Source organism: Sapajus apella, unplaced genomic scaffold (genome assembly GCF_009761245.1).
Source record: "Sapajus apella isolate SASKATOON/1434 unplaced genomic scaffold, GSC_monkey_1.0 scaffold6, whole genome shotgun sequence".
NCBI classification, from domain to species: Eukaryota; Metazoa; Chordata; class Mammalia; order Primates; family Cebidae; genus Sapajus; species Sapajus apella.
In genome coordinates this window covers 3,479,251-3,503,835 of record NW_022436946.1, presented here as the reverse complement: position 1 = coordinate 3,503,835, position 24,585 = coordinate 3,479,251, and the positions used below count along the sequence as shown (strand labels likewise).

Sequence of the window (24,585 nt, the reverse complement as noted above, 5' to 3'; positions counted from 1 at the left end):
CATTTATTTTGATCCATAAACTTTTTTTGAATACTTCCATCATCACATTATATCCTTGAATGTATTACATCTTCTGATTGACCTTTGCAAAGCTATTTCATAATCAGCACCCTTCGTGAGTTCTTATTCCCAGTAATGTTTATTCTGATTGAATGTACAAGCAAATTGCTAGAAATAACTGTCATTTTTCTTTTAATTTTTTTATTATACTTTAAGCTCTGAGATACATGTGCAGAACATGCAAGTTACATAGGTATACACGTGCCATGGTGGTTTTCTGCACCCATCAACCCATTATCTACATTAGGTATTTCTCCTAATGCTATCCCTCCCCTAGGCTTCTACCACCTGACAGGCCCTCGTGTGTGATGTTCTCCTCCCTGTGTCCATGTATTCTCATGGTTCAACTCCCACTTATGAGTGAGAACATGTAGTGTTTGGTGTTCTGTTCCTGTGTTAGTTTGCTGAGAATGATGGTTTTCAGCTTCATCTATGTCCCTGCAAAGGACATTAATGCATTCTTTTTTATGGCTGCATAGTATTCCATGGTGTATTTGTGCCACATTTTCTTTATCTACTCTATCATTGATGGGCATTTGGGTTGGAACCAAGTCTTTTCTACTGTGAACAGTGCTGCAATAAACATACATGTGCATGTGTCTTTATAGCAGAATTATTTATAATCCTTTGGGTATATATCCAGTAATGGGATTGCTGGGTCAAATGGTATTTCTGGTTCTAGATCCTTGAGGAATTGCCAAATTGTCTTCCACAATGGTTGAACTATTTTACACTCCCACCAACTGTGTAAAATCATTCCTATTTCTCCACATCCGCTCCAGCATCTGTTGTTTCCTGACTTTTTAATGATCGCCATTCTGACTAGCGTGAGATGGAATCTCACTGTGGTTTTGATTTATATTTCTCTAATGACCAGTGATGATGTGCTTTTTTCACATGTTTGTTGGCCACATAAATGTCTTCTTTGGGGAAGTGTCTGTTTATATCCTTCGCCCACTATTTGATGTTTTGTTTTGTTTTTCTTATAAATTTGTTGAAGTTCTTTGTAGGTTCTGGATATTAGTTAGGCCTTTGTCAGATGGATAGATTGCAAAATACTTCTCCCATTCTGTAGGTTGCCTGTTCACTCATGATAGTTTCTTTTGCTGTGCAGAAGCTCTTTAGTTTAATTAGACCCCATTTGTCAATTTAGGCTTTAGTTGCCACTGCTTTTGGTGTTTTAGTCATGAAGTCTTTGCCTATGCCTATGTCCTTAATGGTATCGCCTAGGTTTCCTTCTAGGATTTATGGTTTTAGGTCTTACGTTTAAGTCTTTAACCTAACTCGAGTTTATTTTTGTATAAGGTGTAAGGAAGTTTCAGTTTTCTGCATATGGCTAGCCAGTTTTCCCAACACCATTTATTAAATAGGGACCCTTTCTCTATTGCTTGTTTCTGTCAGGTTTGCCAAAGATCAGATGGTTGTAGATGTGTGGCATTATTTCTGAGGCCACTGGTCTGTTCCATTGGTCTATATATCTGTTTTGGTAGCAATATTATGCTGTTTTGGTTACTGTAGCCTTGTCGTATAGTTCGAAGTCAGGTAGCATGATGGCTCTAGCTTTGTTCTTTTTGCTTAGGATTGTCTTGGCTCTACGGGCTCTCCATCAAGGCACCACTGAGTTTCTTCACAGGATTAGAAAAAACTGCTTTAAATTTCACATAGAATTATACTTTTTCTATATGTAAAAATCTGTATACCTCTTTTCTACCTAATATTTATATATATTTTTCCTTTTTAGTTATATAGGTGGGCATTCCAGAGCAATAAAGATGTTAGTGGTAACACTGACTTTTGACTCCTCGTCTCTTTCTTCTTAACAACTACTGGCAAGTTAGGGGGTATGAGCTGAGCCACAGGTCACTGCAAATGCTTTGATATCCAACCATCTTACACAGGCTTCAGTGGTGTGATTCTCTGTCTTTTCCCAGTCCAGTGTTTTATCCAGGAATTGCTCCTAGCTAGTGGGATGAAGGATACCACTGAAGGATTTATTATTTATACTAACTTCACTGGAGGCACTCAGTGTATAATACAAACCCTATCGATCTCCCCAGAGTTTTTTGCAAGATAGACCTTGCCACATGTAGCTCTACTTATCCATATTATTTCCTAAATTAGTTTTTGGTTTTGATCACTAACATTGGGTAAGAAGCCCATTGCCAGGGAGACAAGGATTACAGTTTGGTCTGTGGCCTTAATCAAAATTTTATCACTGCCTATTTAAAGTATCTCCATGTTTTTTATTTATCTAATTATTGTGATTTATAGAATGTAAAATATTACATATACATAGCTCTGATTATTTTCTCCCTATTTCATTCTTTCCATATTTCTAGTCTGATTGATTTTTCAAGTTTCTTCTGTTTTTATTGCATAACTCATTTTAATTGTGCTCAATAAACATAATTTCCATCCTCCCACTGTACCAATGTATTTCTCTTCTAAATGGCCCAATAAATAATACTACCCACTCAATATCAACATGCTCATCATTATTTATTTTGTTCCTAGATCAGTTTTTGTTTTTGTTTTTTTTTGAGACGGAGTTTCACTCTGTCACTCAGGCTGGAGTGAAGTGGCCTGATCTCAGCTCACTGCAACCTCCACCTCCTGGATTCAAGCAATTCTCATGCCTTAGCCTCTCAGGTAGCTGGATTACAGGCACATGCCATCACACCTGGCTAATTTTTGTATTTTAGTAGAGATGTGGTTTTACCATGTTGGCCAGGCTGATCTCAAACTCCTGATCTCAAGTGGTCTACTTGCCTCAGCTTCCCAACGTGCTGGGGTTCCAGGCATCAGCCACTGTTCTTAGATTTATTTTGAATGCTTGTGATGATTTACCCATAATTCATCAACAAATATGATTGAGGGAATTTGTTAAAAACTCTTTGTATTCTATGTTGAATGTTTCTGAGGATTAATTCCATTGCATGTAGATACCACACTTTGTTTATCCATTCTCCTATTGGATATATGGGTTTATTGGAGTTTTAGGATATGGTGACTAAAGCTGATGAGGATATGTTTGTACAAATCCTTTTTTGGACTTTATGTTTTCATTTCACTTGGATCAATATTCAGGAGTTGAATTAATATGTCTGAGTTTGACATGTGTATACATTTATTTATAAATGGCAAAAAGTTTATCAAATGGATTGTATCATTTTACATTCCAAACAAGTTATAAAAATTCTGGTTTCTCACATTTTTGCTCACTTTTATTGTCATCAATGTTTTTAATCCATCATTCTAGTGTATATATCATAGTATTTCTTTGTAATCCAATTTGCGTTTCCCTTATTGACTAATGATGCTAAGCATTTTATGTGTGCTTACTGACCATGTGTATAACTTATTGATCAAAGGATTTATTCACACATTACACCCATATTCTTATAGTTGTCTTTATTATTATTTTTATTAACCTGTTCTTCATATACTCTGTATCTTCGTACAAGTTCTTCATCAAATACATGCTTTGCCAATATGATCTTTTATTCTAAGCTTTGTTTTTTCACTTCCTTAACAGCAACTTTAAAAGAGCAAAAGCTTTTAATTTTTATAAAATTGAAGTTGTTAAAAAATTAGTACTATTTGTATTTTATCTAAGAAACCTCTACCTACTCTAGGACCATGACTATTTTATTTCATGTTTTATCCTAGAAATTTTATAATCTTAGCATGCATGTTTAATAAAACATCTTGAAATAATATTTATGTATGGTTTGAGGTAAGGGGTCAAGATTATTTTTATTCCATGTAGATATACAGTTGTTCTGGCACTGTGTATTGGAAAGATGATATTTTCTTCATTTAATTACCTTGATATTTTAGCCAAAATTCACTGGACCATGTGTTTATGGGTCTATGTTTGGACTCTGGATCAATTGATCTAAATAACTACTCTTCCTCCAACGCTGCATTTTCTTCAAAAGTGTAGCTTTTGATTTGGATTTGGATGGCATTGAACTTGGGGAGCACTAACTTCGTAATAAAACTGCACTTTCTGGTCCATGAATACAGTACATACCTCAATTTAAGTCTTCAATTTCTGTCAGCAACTTTTATATTGTAAATCAGCAGATTTTGCATATACTTTACTATGTTTATAGTTATGCATTTTATTTTTAGTGGTGCTCTACCTAGGACTAAAAATACATCCTTTAGGCAATTTGATATCAGTATTAATTCTCCAGGACTGCCATGGCAAATTAACATAAAGTGAATGGCTTAACACAACGAACATTCATTCCCTTACAGTTCTGGAAGGCAGAAGTCTGAAATCAAGATGTCGTCTAGGTCATACTGCCATTGAAAGCTCTAGGAGAGAACCTCTTCTTTCTTCTAGCTTTTAGTGGCTCCCGGTATTCCTTGCCATGAGACAGCTTAACTGTGGCCTATCTCTGCCAACATCTTCACATGACCCTCTTATTTCTGTAGGTCTCTGTGTTTTACCTTTTTCTGGCTCCTTTAAGGAGACCCATCATTGGATTTAGGGCTCATCCTAATCCAGGTTGTTGTCTTGTTAGAATCTTTTCTTTAATTAGAACTGCAAACACCCTTATGTCAAATAAGATCACATTCTAAGGTATTGGGTGGACATATCTTTTTTTGGGGGGAGTCACTATTTCACCTCCCATAATACCATACCATGAATCACTTATCCCCTGTTCAAGTTTTTTCACTCTGTGCTTCTATTTCAATCATTTCTATTGCTTGTATCTGAGTTTACTAATCTTTGCTTCTGAATTTGACAATCTGTTATTTAAATCTATCCAGATATTTTTCATTTCAGATATAGTCAGATCTGAAATTTCATTTTGATTCTTCATATATTTCATTTTTCTGTGATGTTCACCATTTGCTCACTCAGTATGTTCATCTTTTTTCATAAATCCTTAAGCACATTTTAAATAGCTATTTTGAAGTTCTTTTTTGATGAGTTCAACATTTGTATCTATTTCTATTGACTATATTCTCAAGTTATTATATTATTTATTATATATTATTATATATGTAATATTCTCACATTTTCTGCTTCTTATATCAAATCGATTGTGTGTTGTATATTGTGTGTGCTACACTGCTAAGAGTCTAGATTATGCTTTTTTAATTGAAAGAGTGTTGAGCCTTGTTCTGGTGGGCAGTTAATTTATTGGCAGCTTAGCTTGTTCCTGGTCCTGAGCTTGTTAAGACAGCTCTAGAGTTACCATGACACTAGTGTTAGAATAGTTCTACTCTTAAAGCTTGGCCTTTCTTGGATCTCAACTGGTTGATCAGTGTATTCATTGAATTCCCTTCATTTTGACAAGTCAGAATTTCAATGTCTCCCAACACTGTACAACTACCAGACTCTTCATTAAACTCATTAACCCCCAGTATTTATTGTTTGCCTGGTATTGTTGAGTGTTTGTACAAATGAAGTTTGGAATTCCGCTAAAGACTCAAGTGGTCCCCATGTCTATTTCTAAGCTCCTTTACTGCTCATATGCTCCCTTCTGATATCCTACCTCAAATTTTAGTTGTCGCAGGAGCCCTGCTCACTTATCTTTGTTCCTAAACCTCGCAGCACTGCTGTTCACTACTTTGGTCTATACTTCCCAGTATAAAGTTGGGAAGGTGCTTGTAGGAAGAAATCTCTGGAAATCAAGAGATCACCCTTGATTGTATGCTTCCCTTGTCTCAAGGATCACAATCCTGCACTGTACAGTTTCCAGTGGCTAAAAATAGTTGCTTTAAACATTTTGTACATTTTTATCATTTTTTGTGGTGGGAGAATAAGACCAATGTCATGGCTGGAATTAGAATATCTCTGTGTCAATCACTTTTGTTCTTTCAATACACATTTCATGAATTTATAACATTCATTACATTTCCATTTTTAAACCTATCAGTGGTACTTATACTATCTGTTAATTACAAAATAATTTAAAATTGAAAAGTAAAGAGAAAGTCTTTTAGAAGTGTGGTAACATACATATGTGGCATTAAACACTGAGAAAATCAGAGCGTGTGGTGTTAGTTTAGGGTCATTCAAGTGGCACAAAATAAAGGAGAAATTGTTGAATTGTATACTTTTTTAGGATTAAGAGGTTACTCAGAATATACATTGCTCTGTGCATGTCACATATTATTATTGTAGATTTCTTTAAGAATCAATAAACCAGTCATATTGTTTTTTATCTCATTAAAACAAAAAGAATTGACCTATTCTTTTGAGTGTTTTATAAAGGGATGTAACTTAGTCAGTAATAACTATGTATATCACATATTTTAACTTTAACTTAGTATTTCTCCTATTCAGCTAGCAAGCACGTTCTTTCATTTCATTCTGCATCCAAGAAAGAGCAAGAAGTGTATGTTAAGAAGAAATCTGTTCAGGGAAGTCAGAAATCCCCTAAGGGTAGACCTATAAGTGCAATACAAGACACTGGTCTACCTCTTTTGGAGGAGGAAACTACCAGTACACCCACTACAGAAGGAAGTTACACCACACCAACACAGGTAGAGTAAAAACAATTGTTCAGGTGGACTGTTCCTAAAAATCTAACATAAAACAATCTTTTCCCTAAAAACAGTTAATATATAATGTGCAGTGCTGCTAATGTATAGCTAGAATTGGAAAATAAGAGAATTTTGAACAGTTTCTCTATGCCGAGATCTTTAAAAACATGGCAAATTTAATCTGTACATGAACTCTATAATGTGCCTGTAATTACCTGATTTTATAGTTGGGTTATAAGAGGCTATATAACTTTGAAGGTCACATATTAATAAAGGTCACATATTAAAGGTCATATATTAATAAAAGTTACTTTGTATGTGCTTAAAATTAAAGGGAAAAAGAACGATGCATATATTTATAAAACAGCAGACAAAAGCATGACCTAGACATTGGAAACTAAAAAGTAAAATAAAGTTAAATTAAATTAAATTAAAAGAATTGAAAAGAAAATAAAAGGCCAGAAATAAGTGTTAATACCACAGAAATAACAATAAATACAAATAAATCAATTAAAATGCTAAAAATTTAAAGTTATATAAAAATAAGATCTAACTATAAGTAGACCAAAAGTGACATTTTTAAACAAAATGCTATAGAAAGTTTAATGATAGAAAGATAGGAGAACATACCTGGAAAATATGAACCAAGAGAGAGCTGTGATGATAGTTTGCTGTTGGCGGTGGTGGTGGTGGCGGCGGTGGTGGTGTTTTGAGATGGAGTCTTGCTCTGTCACCTGGGCTGGAGTGCAATGGTCGGATCTCAGCTCACCGCAACCTCCACCTCCTGGGTTCAAGCGATTCTCCTGCCTCAGTCTCCCGAGTATCCAGGATTACAGGCACCCGCCACCACACCTGGCTAATTTTTTGTGTTTTTAGTAGAGATGGGGTTTCACCATGTGGCTAGGCTGGTCTCAAACTCCTGTCCTCATGATCTGCCCGTCTCAGCTTCCCAAAGTGCTGGTGAGCCACCATGCCCAGCCTGGTGATAGTTTTAATATCTCAATATATATAGGAACATTATATGAGAATAAAAAGTAGAATTAATCAAGTAGATGTGACTATAACTAATACATAGGCACCGAATTATCCAGACACAATAAATAAAAAGCAGTAACTATTAGAACTACAGAAATAAAAAGACAAGTAAATCATGAATAATTAAAGATTTTAACCCATGTTTCTTGGAAACTGACAGATCAAGCTACAAAATAGTAAATATAATTGTGAGAATTTGAAAAAATCTAAATATAAACTTAATCATAGATCTATATATATATGAAACACTTTACCCAATAAACAGAGAAGATACTTTTTAAGCACACACAAGATGTTTTTAAATATCCTATAATAGACAATAAATGGAAGCCTCAATAAAATCCAGTTATTCCTGTTGTTTAGATTCTTACCTGAACATAATGCAATAAACTAGAAACTAATAATTAACAGCAAGTTTTAAATCTTATGTGAAAACTAAATAAAATATACTAAATATACTAAATAATCCTTTAGTTTAGAAGAATATTAGAAAAGAAATTATGAAATAGATAGGATTCAATAACAATGAAAATTTGTATGCAACATCTGAAATAGCATTTGTTTACTGGTGTTTTTAATGGTAAAATATACAATGCTGCTTTTAGACTAATTAGAAAGTAGGAAAGATTAAAAATAAATGACGTAAGCTATTGAAATAAAAGTTCAGAAAAAGAACAAAACAGTAACTCAAAGAAAAAGAAGAAAGGATTTTAATAACTGTGATAGCAGAAGTCAATGAAATGTGGAATAAAAAATATTAATAAAGCCTAACCTGCTTTAAAGATTAATAAAATATACATGCTTCTAGTAAGACCAATTAAGAAAAAGAGAAAAAAAGAGAGAAGATATAAGTTAATCAAATACAGAACAAAAATTAGGGTAGAAGTGTAACAACAATGGGTTTAAAAAAAAAGTATTAGAAACAGCTCTGTGCTAGCAAATTTAAAATCTAAGGGGTAGTGGGAGAGAGGGGGGTGGCAGGTACAGTGGCTCATGCCTATAATTCCAGCACTTTGGGAGGCTGACGCAGGTGGATCACTTGAAACCAGGAGTTCGAGACCAGCCTGGCCAACATGACAGAGAAACCCTTTCTCTATTAAAAATACAAAAAATTAGCCAGGTGTGGTGGCATGTGCCTGTAATCCCTGCTACTTGAGAGGCTGAAGCATGATAATTGCTTTAATTTGGGAGGTGGAGGTTGCAGTGAGCCAAGATCTCAACACTACACTCCAGGCTGGGCAACTGAGTGAGACTCTGTCTCAAAAAATATAAAATAAATAAAATAAAATAAGCCTGGGGGTGAGGGGGAAGCACGTAACTTCCTGAGGGTGGAAAAGAGGAGAAATGGCAAAGTTGACTCACAAGAAAATATAAAATCTGAATAAAACAGTAAAGAATAATAAAATTGAAATGACAATTCAAAGCCCTCTAAGTCTTCCCTTTCCAAAAAACCATGGGCCCATTTGGCTTTATAGGACAGATTTAACAGACTTTTAAAAAGTAATTTGTTACAGAAAACAAAAAAGCAATATAACTTTCCAGTCCTTTTTAAGAGATTAATGTAATCCTGGTTCCAAAACCAGATAAAAGTAACACAAAAATGAATAAAATTTATTTATAAATATAAATTAAAAATCACAAATAACATAATTGGCATCCATTTCTAACAAAGTATTAAGCAATCAGACAGAAGTCTTCTCAGAAATTCAGAAATCTTTTACCATTAGAAAATCTGTCAGTACTAGTCCCTACAGTAATAGACTAGATGAGAACAATCATAATCCTGAAACACTTGATAAAATTTAACACCTATATGGATTTCTAAAAAGTGCTGTTAGCAAACTAGGCATAGGAGAGAACTTCTTAATCATAAATGTTACATGCCCAAAATTTTACACTTAATGGACAAATCTCATATACAAAGCATTATAGTAATGCAGAAAGTTTAAGTGTGTTCCTATTAAAATTGGAATAAGAAAAGAATGCTTACTATCATTGTTAGTATTTATTGATACTGAAATATTATGGTAATGTAAACCCAGACCAATGATACAAGGAACAAAATAATTAAAAGATTATTCTAAACAATCATTGAGTTATTCACAGATAATATGATCACATGCCCAAGAATAAACAGCAGAATAGGCAATTTTCGGAACTAAGAGATTTTAGCAATTTTCGGAACTAAGAGAATTTAAGATTGCCAAAGACATTAATAGTAATAACTAATATATGGATGTACTTATTAATTACTATGCACCTGATCCTATGTACTTCACACATAGATCTTTAATTCTCCCCATCAACTCTTTTCTTTTTCTTTTTTTTTTTTTTGGTTTTTGTTTTTTTTTTTTTTTCCTAGATGAAGTCTCACTCTATCTAGGCTGCAGTGCAATGGTGCAATCTCAGCTCACTGCAACCTCTGCCTCTCAGGTTCAAGTGATTCTCCTGCCTCAGCCTCCAGAGTAGCTGGGATTATAGGCACGTGCCCCCCACGCTCGGTTAATTTTTTTGTATTTTTAGCAGAGAAAGAGTTTCTCTACCATGTTGGCCAGGCTGATCTTGAACTCCTGACCTCAGGTGACTCACCCGCCTCAGCCTCTTAAAGTAAGAGTTCTTATTATCTCGATGTCACAGTCAAGGAACCTGGCGCACAGGAAGCTTAAGTGACTTGCTCAAAGCCAAACAGCTGGTTTGTGCTAAAGCAGGACTTCAATCCAGACAGCTCTAGCTCATGAGGTCATGCCCTTAATCATGCTGTGCTGCTACTACAACTTACCAAAATCAGTAGCTTTCCTCTACACCAGTACTATGCATTAGACATCAGAATATGATGCCTTTCATGATAACAGCAAAATCACAAAATACCCAGGAATTTACCAAAATTATATCAGTTTTCCACATAGAAAAGCTTAACACTTGAATAAAGGCTATAGAAAGTGATCCAACCAACTGAAGAATATAGATGAATACATACAGAAGCATTTCATGCTTTTCAGTGAGATGGCCTAACAGTATAAAGACATGTTATCCTCAATCTGCCTTTAAATTCAATGCAATCCCAATCAAAATCCCCACCGTGTTTTTCCAAAATTTTCTAAAAATACAAAACTTTAAAATTCATAGGAATGAATAATAATTCACAAATAGCTAAGGAAACTTGGGGGAAAAAAAGAGAAAAGTACGTCTTAATATTTCCAAAGACAAAAAGTTATAGCAGTAAAAATAGTTTTAATTAATGCACACATAGGTAAATGGAGCAATAAGAGAAAGTAAGATAGAAACAGATCCATATTTTAACGAAAATTTAATAAATAGAGGCAACACCATAAACCAATGAAGGGAAGATAGGCTGTTGAGTAGGCTGTACTAGGAAATTTACATCTCCATGGAGAGAAATAAAACTAGATCACTAGCTAACATCATACCTAAAGGTATTCCAGATATATTGAAGATTTCATTGTAAAATTTCAATCCATAAAACTGATATTAGATAACATAGGAGAATATGTTTTTGTGCCATGATCACAAAGAAGAGAAAACCTCAAAGGCCAACAGCTTTGAAAAAATACTCAAACCCTATAGTAATCTTAAAAATGCCAAATACAATAGCAGTGAGATTTCACTTTCTACCCACAGCAATAGCAAAAATTATAAAGATGGGTAGTGGCAGGTATTGGTGGGGATGCGAGGCTATTAAACTTTTAGAAACTGAAGTGTTACAGAATTTGGAGACTATCCAGCATTATTTAACTAAATTATGACTGTCTGATCTAGAAAATTATGCATTTATCATGTACCTAGAATAATGACATTAGGCAAATGCCATGTATGTTATCATTTTTAAACACTGCACTTTATTTCACAGAATTACAAGTATATCATACAGTGTTTGGTGTTGTGTAACAGTTGGCCTCTCACTGAAAGTCAGCTGACATTTGTTCAAGCACTGAAAGGCTTAAAGAAAAATGATACCAAAGGTATGTCACCCTAAATGTTTATATGTGCACTTTACATTTGAATAAGTTGTTATTTAAATATGTAATAATAAATTATTTAGTCATGAAAATATAATTTTATTATGTTTTATTATACATTATAATTTGTACTCTATATCCTGTGACATTTCCTGTTGATTTCCTGTTAATTGATTATATGCTTCAATATTTTTACTGTATTTTTATAAGAAAACAATATGATTAGTTAGATGTAATTTAAGCACATTTTGTCTAGTTAGTAAAAATTACTAATTGATTATACTTCTGAACATTTCAAAAAAATATGAAATTTTTCTACCTATAAAATTATATATGCTGAGAATATATAGCATTAAATATAAGCTCTTAAACTAGTTCACAAATTCTTCAATTCTAGAAGAGTTTCTAGTGAAAGAGTACTCTGGTTTATTTTTCGAAATATAAACTGCTCTCAATATACCTGACCAGGAAGCTTGTTGCTTTCAAAAAAGAGAATCAAAGGAAAATCTCCAACAGCCTGTATCTGTAAGCTTTATATCCCATTGGGCAATCTAATAATTGAAATCTGAAAGAATGTGTATTTTCTATTCATATTCTTTGTTAAATTTAAGCTAGATGGCCTAATTGTAAAAATAATATATACATGTTATTTAAAAAAAACATGCAATACAAAAGGGCATAACATAAAATGTAAAAGCCTCTATTTTCTCCTGGGCCCCATTATCTGAATTCAAACACTTGATGGTAGCCCCCACCAAAGCAGGCTTTGCCATCATTCAGAATTTTTAGTGGACATACAACAACACACTTATGATAAGACACAACCTCTTAGTCCTTATCGTCCTCTAAGAAACAAAATTTTATTTATTTATTGTTTATATTCCTCTGTTAGAATGCAAGACACAGAGCCACCGTCTCTTTGCTATTCATGTGTGTTACGTAGATAACTCCCAGAGGAGACACTGGGGCGTTCAAACATTGTTTTTTGAACAAGTGGCTGTGCTACTGCTCCATAGCATAAAAACACTTTCACACATTCCCTGAATAGTCATGGAATATGAATTTTGCCAAAACACCTGCCCATTTTACTTCTGCCTCGCCTCCTAAAGCCAACACCCCCACAGCCCAGCACACTGAGAATGTCTGAAATAGCAGACAAGGCTTCGATCTCCTATTCTTGACTACTAGAAGAGAACAGAATTGTTCTGTGAGTAAATGTCATATGGAAGCTTTAAAGCTCCTGGCAGGCCACATCTCAAGCTGACTATGCCATTGATTTTCATGTTGTGGTGGCACAGGCAGAAGAATGAGGAGTTTTGTCCCTTTTTGCCTGTTTCATCTCTTGCATCATCCCTAGTTAGGTCCCATATGCACAGTAAGCACCCCATAATATTTGCTGAATGAGTAAATGAAAGGATATGTATAAGCTACTCCTGTTATTATTACCCTTATTTACTGATTGCCAACAAATCTGTTCAGGTGTTTGTTTGCTTCTATTATCTGCCTGGACCTGATCAGGAAAGAGTTTATTGAGGTTTGTGTATATAGAAGTTAAGAGAAAACTGTTATTGCTATGCTTGCTTTATTAGAACATACAGATTCTAGTATGTGTCTTAAAATTCAAAGAAAAACTATAAAAATATATGACACTGAGAGTTCCCATTTCCACCCAAATGTACTGAGCGTGCTTCCATAGCAACACATCACACTGCAGAAATTCCAAGGGCATCACACTGTGCAGCCCCCTCTGCTGTTCCTTGCTCATTGGGCAGGGTTGGTGTTCTTTCTCGGTCTCATCATTGTATCTCTAGCACTAGCGGGAGATGCAATAAGTGTTTATTGAATGAATGCATGAACATGCCACACCAGCGACCTCAGGTATGTGTAAATCCTAATGGCATCCTGACCTGCTGTGTTGGCAAGATTCTGAGGCTGTGTTCAGGCTCAATGAGAAAGTTTTGTGATCTTTTATCAATGTCCCACATAGGCACAGGAAGAAAAAGTGGTAGCACAGAAGCCACAGAGTCACCGTGTCTTTGCTGTTCATGTGTGTTAATGTGGATAACTCCCAGAACAGACACTGGGGTGTTCAAACATTGTTTTTTGAACAAGTGGCTGTACTACCGCTCCATAGTGTGTTACATAAAAACACTTTCACACATTCCCTGGATAGTCATGTCAAAATTCAAAATATGAATTTTGCTAAAACATCTGCCCATTCTACTTCCGCCTCGCCTTCTAAAGCCAACACCCCCACAGCCCAGCATATAGAGAATGTCTGAAATGGCAGACAAGGCTTCGATCTCCTATCCTTGCCTACTAGAAGAGAACACAATTGTTGTGTGAGTAAATATCATATGGAAGCTGAAACCTCCTTGCAGGCCACATCTAAAGCTGAATTGGCCCGCTGATTCCCTTGTGGTTGCACAGGCACCTGGCTTTGGCAATCACTTTCTTGCCGCTTGCCCTCTGAGACTGTGTTTCAGGCCCAATTCCCTTCTCTGGTCTTCAGCTGTGAAGGTTTCCTGGACCCACCTAACATTCCCTAACCGTGTGTTATGGATTATCTACAGCTGAATTTGAGCCCTTTGATTATTTTGCAATTGATCACCCACACCCACCAAGTTCTAATGGAAAATAATTGAAAATAATTGCTGGGCGCGGTGGCTCACGCTTGTAATCCCAGCACTTTGGGAGCCGAGGCGGGTAGATCACGAGGTTAAGAGATCGAGAACATCCTGGTCAACATGGTGAAACTCCGTCTCGACTAAAAATACAAAAATTAGCCGGGTGTTTGGCATGCGCCTGTAGTCCCAGCTACTCGGGAGGCCAAGGCGGAAGAATCGCTTGAACCCGGGAGGTGGAGGTTGCAGTGAGCTGAGACTGTGCCACTGTGCTCCAGCCTGGTGACAGAGCAAGACTCCATCTCAAAAAAAAAAAAAAAAAAAAAAAGAAAAGAAAATAATCTATTAGTTGTTTATTTTTCTTTGCATGTCACTATGTTCTCTTTCTTTATGTTTTTCCCATCAAGCTGCCACTTTTGTTCTCCCTTAAAGTAACCATTACCCTATTCCTACTTCCTCTGTGGTTCAAACCACAATCTCTTAGCTCATACTGTGCCCCCGCTCCTGGGGCCCACCAAATTCTCTCTCTCCTTTTTCTCTATCAATCAGTAGAAAACTGCTTGAAAAAATGGATGGTACAAATCATGTAGTAATTTTGTGTTCCACTACTGCAAAGAAGTAGGTAAGAGTATGTGCTTAATATCAGCGGAATTAAAATTTTATGCTAAAGATTTAAGTGCAAAGAAAATATTCACAATTATAGAAATGAAAGAATAATGAAACAGCACAGTTTTGTATGTGCTTATGTGTTCACCAAAGCTATTCTCATTTCCACTTTGTTCTTCAAGGATAATTTATAGGACTATTAGATTTTACATTACATTTCTGAGGATTAGGAATTTCAGTGGATCAGAGAATAACTGTTTTGATTTGGGTTTTTTGTTGTTGTTGTTGTTTTTTTTTTTTGGCTAGTGTGGGCTTTTTCATGAGTTGCCTGTAACTCTTTATACTTCTGATTTCTATTTTATAGTAATATGTTACGCCTGTCTCAACAAGCTCAAAATAGTCATGCTACTGTTGTTTATAGCAATTATAAATTGTAAACCCAGATGCATATGACAGGAAACAAATAATCCCATCATAAATCATAAAAGGAAAAATACAGAACCTTGCTGAATTCAATTGAAGATATTGTTCATAAGGAAAACCTGTTTCTGAATAATGTTTAAACAAAATTCATAAAAATGTGCAAAAATAAGGAGCAGGTATTTATGAAAAAATTTAAGCTTTTCAGGGAAAAATAGCATCATATAGTACAATGCTATTGACTAGAATTGTTTTCTCCCAACTCTCTAAGGTAAACTAATGTCTAATACGGTGCAAAAGAAAAATATCTCAAAATACTCTTAAATTTAATTAAATATATATATTTACTATATTATGTATTACACAGCTGGTTGCTGGCACAGCTAGGAATTCTAATCGAAATTAAATTCCATCAAGGGCATTCGAATGGGGAAAATAACAAAATACCGTAGCACTGGTTTCAGATCTTTACTGTTTCTCTGATAGATGTTTTTATATTACTTTAGCGAACACAGAACTTTGTATATGGGCTGTATTATATTTTTCCCTATATTAATGTGTAATTATATATAATATATAATAAACATAATATACATCATTTATTATAAAATATGTTTATTATATGAAATATATATTTGACTAGATTATACATATAAAATATATATACATAATTTAAATATCTGTGTATATTTTCTGGGATAGTTGGAAATTTCGTTTCAGTACTTACATGTTGGATGTGTTCTGTAAAATTTTGTAAATTGGGGATATTTAGAAAAAAAGAAATGACACCTTGAAATGTTGTGGACGAAATGAGGGTAAATAGCTTGTATCATACAAGAAAGTCTTGAAGGATACCAAGCATGGAAAATAAAGCTTTGCCTTGGATTTAGAAGTAGCAAGAAGGAGAATGTGTCTCAGGCTATATCCAGGAGCCAATGCTGGACTCACATCATTCACAGGACCACTTACTGGACTTCAGAGGAGCCTAAAGAGAGACTGAATCCTGCCTGAGAAGATAGAGAACACGAGGGACAGAGAAACAAGGAGAGCTGTCTGCGTGTCACTCACTATTCAAGGCCATTCCCAGTTCCTTCTACATCAGGAATAGTGGGGAGGAAAGATCACAAATGTTTTCTCTCACTTTAGTTCACAGATATTAATTATTGTTAATATTAGAACTTCATAACATTAGACATTAGTGACCCTAAACTACCAGTACTCTTCAAAAGTACATTTATGGATAGGAGAAGGAAAGGCATACATTCAGAAAAAAATAAAGATCGTATATGCCAATATGTTAAAGTAATTAGTTCTGGATGTTGAAATTATTAGTCATTTTACTTTTTCATTTATATTTTAATATCTAAAAACAAATTTTAATAAAAAACATATAAATGAGAAGTCTTAAATCAGCACATACAATTTTAGTCAGGAAAAAAATGATACTTTTAAATTTTATAAACAAGAAAGAAACTCTGGAGAAATCTAGGAGTTTAATTATTCGAATTATAATTGTTTGAGCGCATTATGTGCATCTTATTCTACTTAGTAGTTTTCATTCATTCTTCTCAATTCTCACAAAAGCTCTGGGGAGTAGTCATTACCATCTCAATTTTATAGATGAAATGAGCCTTAGATGCTATGAATAATTTGCCTGAGTTTGCATGGCTAGAAAGGAGCAAAGTGAAGGTTCTAACATAAGTCTGATTTACCTAAAGCCCAGAATCTTCCACCGTATCATGTAAGCTCTTTAGATACTTTCTAACAATTTGTATTGTCATAACAGTACTGGTGGTAGTGGTGATACTGTTGGTATACCAACCAGACCAAGAAGGGCTTTACATGAATGACCCAATTAATCCAAGAAGGGCTTTACATCTATTGACTCAATTAACCCTCCCAATAAACTTATGAGGTAGGTGTTAATACTACAGTGCTGTCATTTTACAGATGAGGGCACTTGGATACAGACAGTTTAAGAAACTTGCCCCCAGTCACACAGCTAGTGGCTAGCACAGTTAGCAATTCCAATGGAAATTAAATTCTGTCTAGGGCGTTTGAATGAGGAAAAATAATAATATACAGAGTTCTGGTTTCATATCTTTACTGCGCCTCTGATGGTTGTCTTTATCTATATTACTTTAGTGAACACAAAAGTAATATAGATAAAGACATCTATCAGGTATATATGATGCATATTATGTTTTTCCCTATAGTGATGGGTAACTATTAAGATTCTAGAGGAAAAATAAATGAAAACATTAATATCCAAAATGAACATAGCAGTATAATGCATGAAATAGAATAATGTAAATATGTAGAATTGAGTAATGGTACAAAATTAATAATATGAATGAACACTCAACAAAATGTCATTATCATTATTATGTATTCCAAAGAAAAAAAAAGGTCTTCAGAAATAATTATGTTTTCTTTCCTGATACCACATTTGAACATTTTATGTGAGAATAAGCAGCTGCTAAAATTAAATTACACCTTGCATCACATGTTTGTTGCTGAAAAGCAGCAAAGAAATTCAGAATTAAATTGTATTTTAAATGAAGTAGGAAAATTTTGTTTGAAAGAATATTTTGTTGGGCAATCTTCTTGAAAGTCAAGCAGCTTTCAAATTCAGAATAATTAGATCTTTAATGTCATGTTTATAAATGTTTAGTCAATTTGATTAAATTAAAGCATGTCTATATGTCAGCTGCTATTTATCAATTATATATACAACTCAAAATCTACCTGCTCTAATTTTAAGTGTATGGTATGTTTCACTTATCAGTTACTGCACACATGGAAAAATTACATACATAGAAAAATTCAGTTACTAGTGTCTTTAAGTTATCCACTTAGCTTACTTTTTTTTGGGGGGGGCAACTTCCTCCTCCTGAGCTGAAGGGATTCTTATACCTCAGCCTCCCAAGTAGCTGGGATTACAGGTGTGTGCCACCATGCCCAACTAATGTGTATATTTTGAGTAGATATGGGGTTTCACCGTGTTGGCCAGGCTGGTCTCAAATTCCTGGCCTCAAGCAATCTGCCTGCCTCAGCCTCCCAAATAGCTGGGATTACAGGCACGAACCACCATGCTCAGCCAGCTTACTTTTCAAATATAAATCTTTATATCAAGAAGAAATTGGTCAAGGGTTTGTTTTTTGTTTTGGTACACTGCTGACCTAGGTTAAATTTGATATTCATCCTAAAGTCAGTGTTGCCCCACTTACTCATTTAAACTCAACAATTTATATGAAAAATACAATAAATAATTTGTTGTTGTTTTTTTTTCAAAAATTTATATCTTTATAACTCATGACGAAAAAGAATAAGGCCTGAAATATGGCTAAGTACAACTTAGGATATTTCTATTATAAATTTTTAGAAAGCTTGGCCTCTGGTTAACGTGAGGCAACAGTGCCACCTTTAGTATATTTTAATACCTAAGTTTTGGTAAAAATTGCTTACTGAGATGGCTCATGGTCACTTAAGAAAATAGAAGGCTGGAGAACCTTGAGCAGATAGTACTTAGTGACATCACCCGCCTTCATGTATAATTACTGGTGTCGTGATCTTAAATTCCTTTTGCCAATATGTTACTTTTTTGTGTTGCTCACCTGGGTCTTTGAAGTTCTAATCAATTTGCAAAAACAAATATAAACTTTGTCATTCTCAAAAATATTTGGTTTCAAGTCTCACTCAATTTTATTAGCAGGATTATAACACTATTCCTTTAACTCTAATTAATATTATACTGAAGTTCTTTCTTTGGCACAGTGAATGCATGGTGTAGCCAATTCAAGGTCTTTGAGGAAACCCAACATTATTAATTACGTGTTATATATGTTATTTATATATGCAAAGAGACTTTTCTGTTTATATTGACCAAGTATGACTGTAATTGATAAATGTATACTTTGTTCTAAACAAGTATTCTAGCTTAGAAATATGTAAATTTTCAAATCCTAACGAGATTTTATTTCTGATATGTAAACCTAAGCAGGGAATTTTAATTGTAAAACTGAAACTGAATTTTTACAGTTTGTATGTTTTGTTGTCCACTGAAGATTTCTGTCTACTATGTTCCGGATATATGGAAGATACAGTAAGACGAGACCTAAAGGCATAATATTAATGGCCTTTTGAGTTCATTTCATTAACAAATACTCCCTGAGCACTTCCTCTCTTCCAGGGGTATATTAATTTATTCCAATGGTCATTTCCTCTAGAGGTCTTCTGATTACATGAATATGCAATGTGAAGTAGCATGTTTCATAATTCTTAGATTTTTTTCTTGCATCTTATTGCTGTATGTACTCCCAATACATATGAATTTTCTGTAAAGCTTTACATATTAAACAATCTGATAATAAATATAAATCATTAGTTCAACATTATGCTAGATGAAATTAGAAATTTAAAATCAGATATAGAATGATGTTCTGGCCTTTGAAGAATTTAAATTTATGTGAGAACAGGTTACCCCAAATTTTGCTATTGAAAATTTTGGAAATTATTTTATTCCATATATTAAGAATGTAAAGAAGAAGGATGGCACATGCCTGCTGTGTGCCTGACACTTTAGTAGGTATTTTGTGTATGTAAACTTGAATATTGTGATATGTTAACTTCAGTGGAACCAAATACACCTAAATGTATTACTCAAACACTAAAAGCTATGTGTAGTAAAACAAGAAAGCCCCAGAAATGCTTCATGGGGCAGTTTGAGATTCAATTTCAGCTGACATTTGTTAAGCATTTAAAAAACCCAGTGGGTGTATGATACCAGATAGGATCCTATTTTAAATGCTCTGTATTGATTATTTTAAGCTCTGTGAGTATGGTGCTCGTATCTCCATTACACAGATAAGGAAACTTAGACTCAAAGAATGTAATAAACCTACAAAAGTTAACCTATTTAGCAGCTGAGCCAGAATTTACCTCCTGCTCATTTGACTATTTGACCAAAGGATTTTCCCCACAGCAACACTTCTTAGCAGTTGGGATTGCTGGCAGAAGGGCAAGCTTCCACTTTATAAGAGTGCTCACAGTCCCTTTGCAGTCTGGTAGGGTGGTCTGTCCCCCAATTTTAAAGAAGCTAATAACTGGGCACCAGGCAATTGATAAATATGGGTTATTAACAATGACTATTTTACATTGCTAATAGACTTACCAGACTCCAGTTCTGAAAGAGACTGACAGGTCCTTTGAACTTGTATTTGAACACAGATTCAGTTCTTATCAGTTGGGAGACTTGACTAAATTATATAACTTCTCTGAATATGTCCCACGATGCTTTAGGACTTAAAAAAGAAAGAAACATATTAAAGACTCAATAAATATTATTTTCAACAAATAAATAATTTAAATAATTTCCCCTCACCACTTTCATATTTATTGTTAGAAAGGGTTAATAGAGCATAAGGTTAACGTCCTTCATGTTGGGGAAAGGTAATTATACTTTTCTAAAAGTAAACCAGTGGTTCTCCAAGTGTCATCCTTGGATCAGCTGCCTCAGCACCATCTGGAAACTTGTGAAAAATATACATTTTGAGACCCTACCACAGACCTACCAAATCAGAAACTTTAGGGTTGGTGCCCAGAAATCTGTTCTGTGGTAAGCCCTTCAAGAGATTATGACACAGCCTAAAGTTTGAGAACCACTCTTGTGAGGGCACCTTCGGCTTCTTTGAACCCTAACCCATTGGCATTCTTCCCTTCAGCCCATCCTTTTGCAGCACTTCTCTGGCAAAAGGGAAAACTGTACAGACTTCTTAAAGCAGTGTTTCTCAAAGTATAACCTACAGGCCACTTGTATCAGAATCACTTGAGGTAAATTTTAAACTGCAGATTTCTGTGCACCTCACCCAACGACTGAGTTGGCATCTCTGAGGTGTGGGCCCCCATATGTGCATTTTACAGGTTATCTGTATGATCTGTATATTCACCAAAATTGTGAATTGTTGTGTTACAATAAGCACAGCATTAGCAGCACTATTTTGTGACAACAAACACAGCATTATTAGTAACAGACTTGTCTGGCAGCCCAAATTGAAAATAATGAGTTATCCTAGCTCAGTTTTTATGAGACTGGCTTAAGTAAAGTGGGCCACAAATGGAGCTCTAAAATACAGTGACCCCCATCCTTTGTTGGCATTGAGATCACTAAGACCTGGATTTTCTTGGGACCAGAGGCTGAAGTGGTAGCCATGGCCAGTGAGGGTGGTTGAAGGCTGGTTACCTTATCTTTGGGTTAAGATGAAGGACAGGCTGGAGGCAGGGGAGGCCTGAGGAGGCTGAAAAACAGCAGCACTGAGTTTGCATTTCTGTGAAGGCAGTGTTTCTGCCACCCTGAAGTTTATGGCTGACAAAAGATGTGAAAGAATGTACAGGAAAAGGTGTCCTCTGTGGCCTCTCTGACTTTCTATCTTGGGTTTCTGAGAAAAGTTGATTTTACTATGTGTTTTTTTAATAAAAGTCTTTGTTTTTATTTCTTTTTTTTCTTCTTCTCTTGTGGTTGTTTCTAGGTCTCTAATTTTAGGCCTATCTTTCCTCTCATTTAGATAACTTTATTCTCTTTCTGTAAACCTTTTACTCACTTTTTAATCAGTCAGTATTCATCTGTCCTACCCATTACAAGCAAGAGCTGAGCTGCTTAGAAGGTAATCTCACCTTCCTCCACAGAGTGCTCTGTAATTTCATGCACTTGTGACAAGGTCTCCAGGCTATATGAATTTTTCCACTGTCCCAGGGTCCTATCTCAGAAAATCCTCAGAAGGTTTGGACAGAAAATAAATCCTGGAGAATGTCAGTGAAAACGGCAGAGTAAGAACTCCAAAAATTAGTAACCCCATAAAAGCAATGAAAAACCTGGCAAAAAATTATGACAGTCAACTTTTTCAGAACTCTGGAAACTACAGCAACTGAGGATTGTTTATTCAAGAAAAACAGCTGGATTTCTGTAAGAACAAGAAACTTTATGGCATTTTGACTTGTCCCTGTTCCTCAGCTCAGCAGTAGTTTTGAAAAAAAAAAAAAAACAGCCAATATTTTTGGCACATATTGGCAGATGCCAGAAGAAGTAAAATGGAGTTGGATTTATTTCCAGGTCTTACTCCCAAACACTTATCATTATTTGACTTGTTTGATAATTGTCAGGGTCACCTCCACTGGGTGCCACTGTCGGGGTCAACACCTGCAGGGGTCTGTCCTGCAGACCCTCACTCAGCTATGAATGAATAAAGTACACTGACACACAGATATTATGCTTTGCCAGTTCAGCTGAGGGTCCATGGCTGCTTACAGACTCCCTGGAGAGCACTGTAAACAGTTGCAACCACCAGCCCCCACTAGCCAGTGTGATTTGCTTTTATTTCATAAAGTTTAATTGACAAAGGCTTGAGTCAATGCCACAAGAGGTTAAAGATCAAAGGACAGGTTCTGGATGCCTAAAGCAAACACCATTATTGGGTAATGTCCCTGGTTGACCTTCCCACCTGCCAGAGGGCTATCTGGCTCAAAGGTTAGTGTTAAGACCACATGAGTAAACAAGTTAGTTAGGTAAACTCCCACATTCCTTTGATTCTACTCTAATTTATTTAACTAAGGGGACAAGGCTGCCTTTAGCCAAGAACTATAGAAAAAAACCCTTAGGCCTTCCAAAAGTGTTTGAGACTAATTATATAACTTTTGCTAATATTTTTCCCTTAATATTTTTGCTACCACCCTGAGTGAATTCCCACAGATGATTTCCTGGAAGACTCTCCTTACAAAACTGACTCAAAACTACTGATTGTGCAGAGCTTTCTCCACAAAATGGTAGATAGTCTGAGATTATGCAGTCTGAGGATACAGAATGAGGAAAAAGGAACAGATCTTCAGAGACTTATGGGAGACCATCACACATACCAACATATACATAATGGGAACTCCAGAAGGAGAAGAAAGAAAGTGGCAGAAAGGGTATTTGAAGAAATAATGGCTGAAAATGTTCCAATTTGATGAGAAACATTAATTGACACATTCAGGAAGTTAAAGAAACTCCAAGTAGCACAAATCAGAGACCCAGAGCTAGACACCTCATAAAAAACTCTCTAAAGAGAAAGACAAGGAATCTTAAAAGCAGCAAGGGAGAAGTGGCTTATCACATACAAATAATACTCAATAATACTTTAACACCAATTTTTTACATCAAAATCTAGGGACAGCAGAAGCCAGTGGGAAGACATATTCAAAGAACTGCAAATAAAATTATCAATCAAGAATTTTATACCCAGAAAAGCTGTCATTCAAAAATAATGGAGAAATTAAGATATCTCAGGAAAACAACAACTGAAAATACTTTTCAATTTATTTTGAAAACAAACTGAGGCAGCTTGTTTTGAAAACACACCTGCCCTAAAAAGTACTAGAGGAATTTATTCCAGCTTAAAAAGAAGACACTAGGCAGTAACTTGGATCTACATGAAGAAGTTAAGTGCATCAGTAACACTACATAGATAAATATGAAAGTCAGTATAAATGTATTTTTTGCTTATCACTCTTTGTATTCTCCTATGTGATTTAACAGACAACAGCTGAAAGCAATGATCATAAGTCTGTGTTGATGGGCTCAATATGCATAAAGATGAAATTTGTGATAAGATAAAGGGGACAGAAATATAAGAACAAGGTTTTTGCAAACTATTGAAATTAAATTGGTTTTAATCTAAACTAGATGGTTATAAATTAAGGTTTTAATTATAATCCCCAAGCAACCACTAAGAAACTAACTCAAAAATGTATATAAACAAACAAAAAACAAGGAAATTAAAATGGCACGGCAGTAAACAATAGTGGAGGAATTGAGAAATAAAAAAGACAGGGTATAGTGTATAAGAAATAGTAAAAAATCAGACATAAATCTTATATTAATAATCATTTTAAATGTACTTTAACGCTCCAGTTAAAAGGCAGAGAATGGCTAAAAGGCCAACAATCACATGACCTAATTATATGCTCTCTGTAAGCAACACACTTCAGTTTCAAAAATACAAATAGTTTGAGAGCAAAAAAGTGGAAAAAACAATACTATGAAAAGAGTAACCAAAAGGGATCTGGAGTGGCTATACTAATACCAGACAAAATGGGTCTAAGATTAAAAATGTTAATAAAGACAAAAAAGGATATTTTATAATGGTAACTGGGTACTTCATCAAGCAATATAGCAATTATAAACATACATGAACCTAACAACATAATTCAAAACACATGAAGCAAAAACTGACAGAATTGAAAGAAGAAATAGACAATTCAACAATAATAGTTGGAAACTTTAATACCCCAATTTTAATAATAAGTAGACCAACTAAACA

The 24,585-nt window shown here is 34.9% G+C and overlaps 1 protein-coding gene across 2 annotated transcripts in view; it reads left to right on the top strand.

Moving 5' to 3' along the window:
• ADGB (androglobin) overlaps positions 1–24,585 on the top strand; it is a 213,220-nt gene that overhangs the window by 168,899 nt on the left and 19,736 nt on the right. For both annotated transcript variants that reach the window (XM_032274516.1, XM_032274517.1), the window contains exons 28-29: positions 6,371–6,570; positions 11,474–11,585. In XM_032274516.1, the coding sequence (XP_032130407.1) occupies positions 6,371–6,570; positions 11,474–11,585 (312 nt within the window). The remainder of the gene's footprint in view (positions 1–6,370; positions 6,571–11,473; positions 11,586–24,585) is intronic.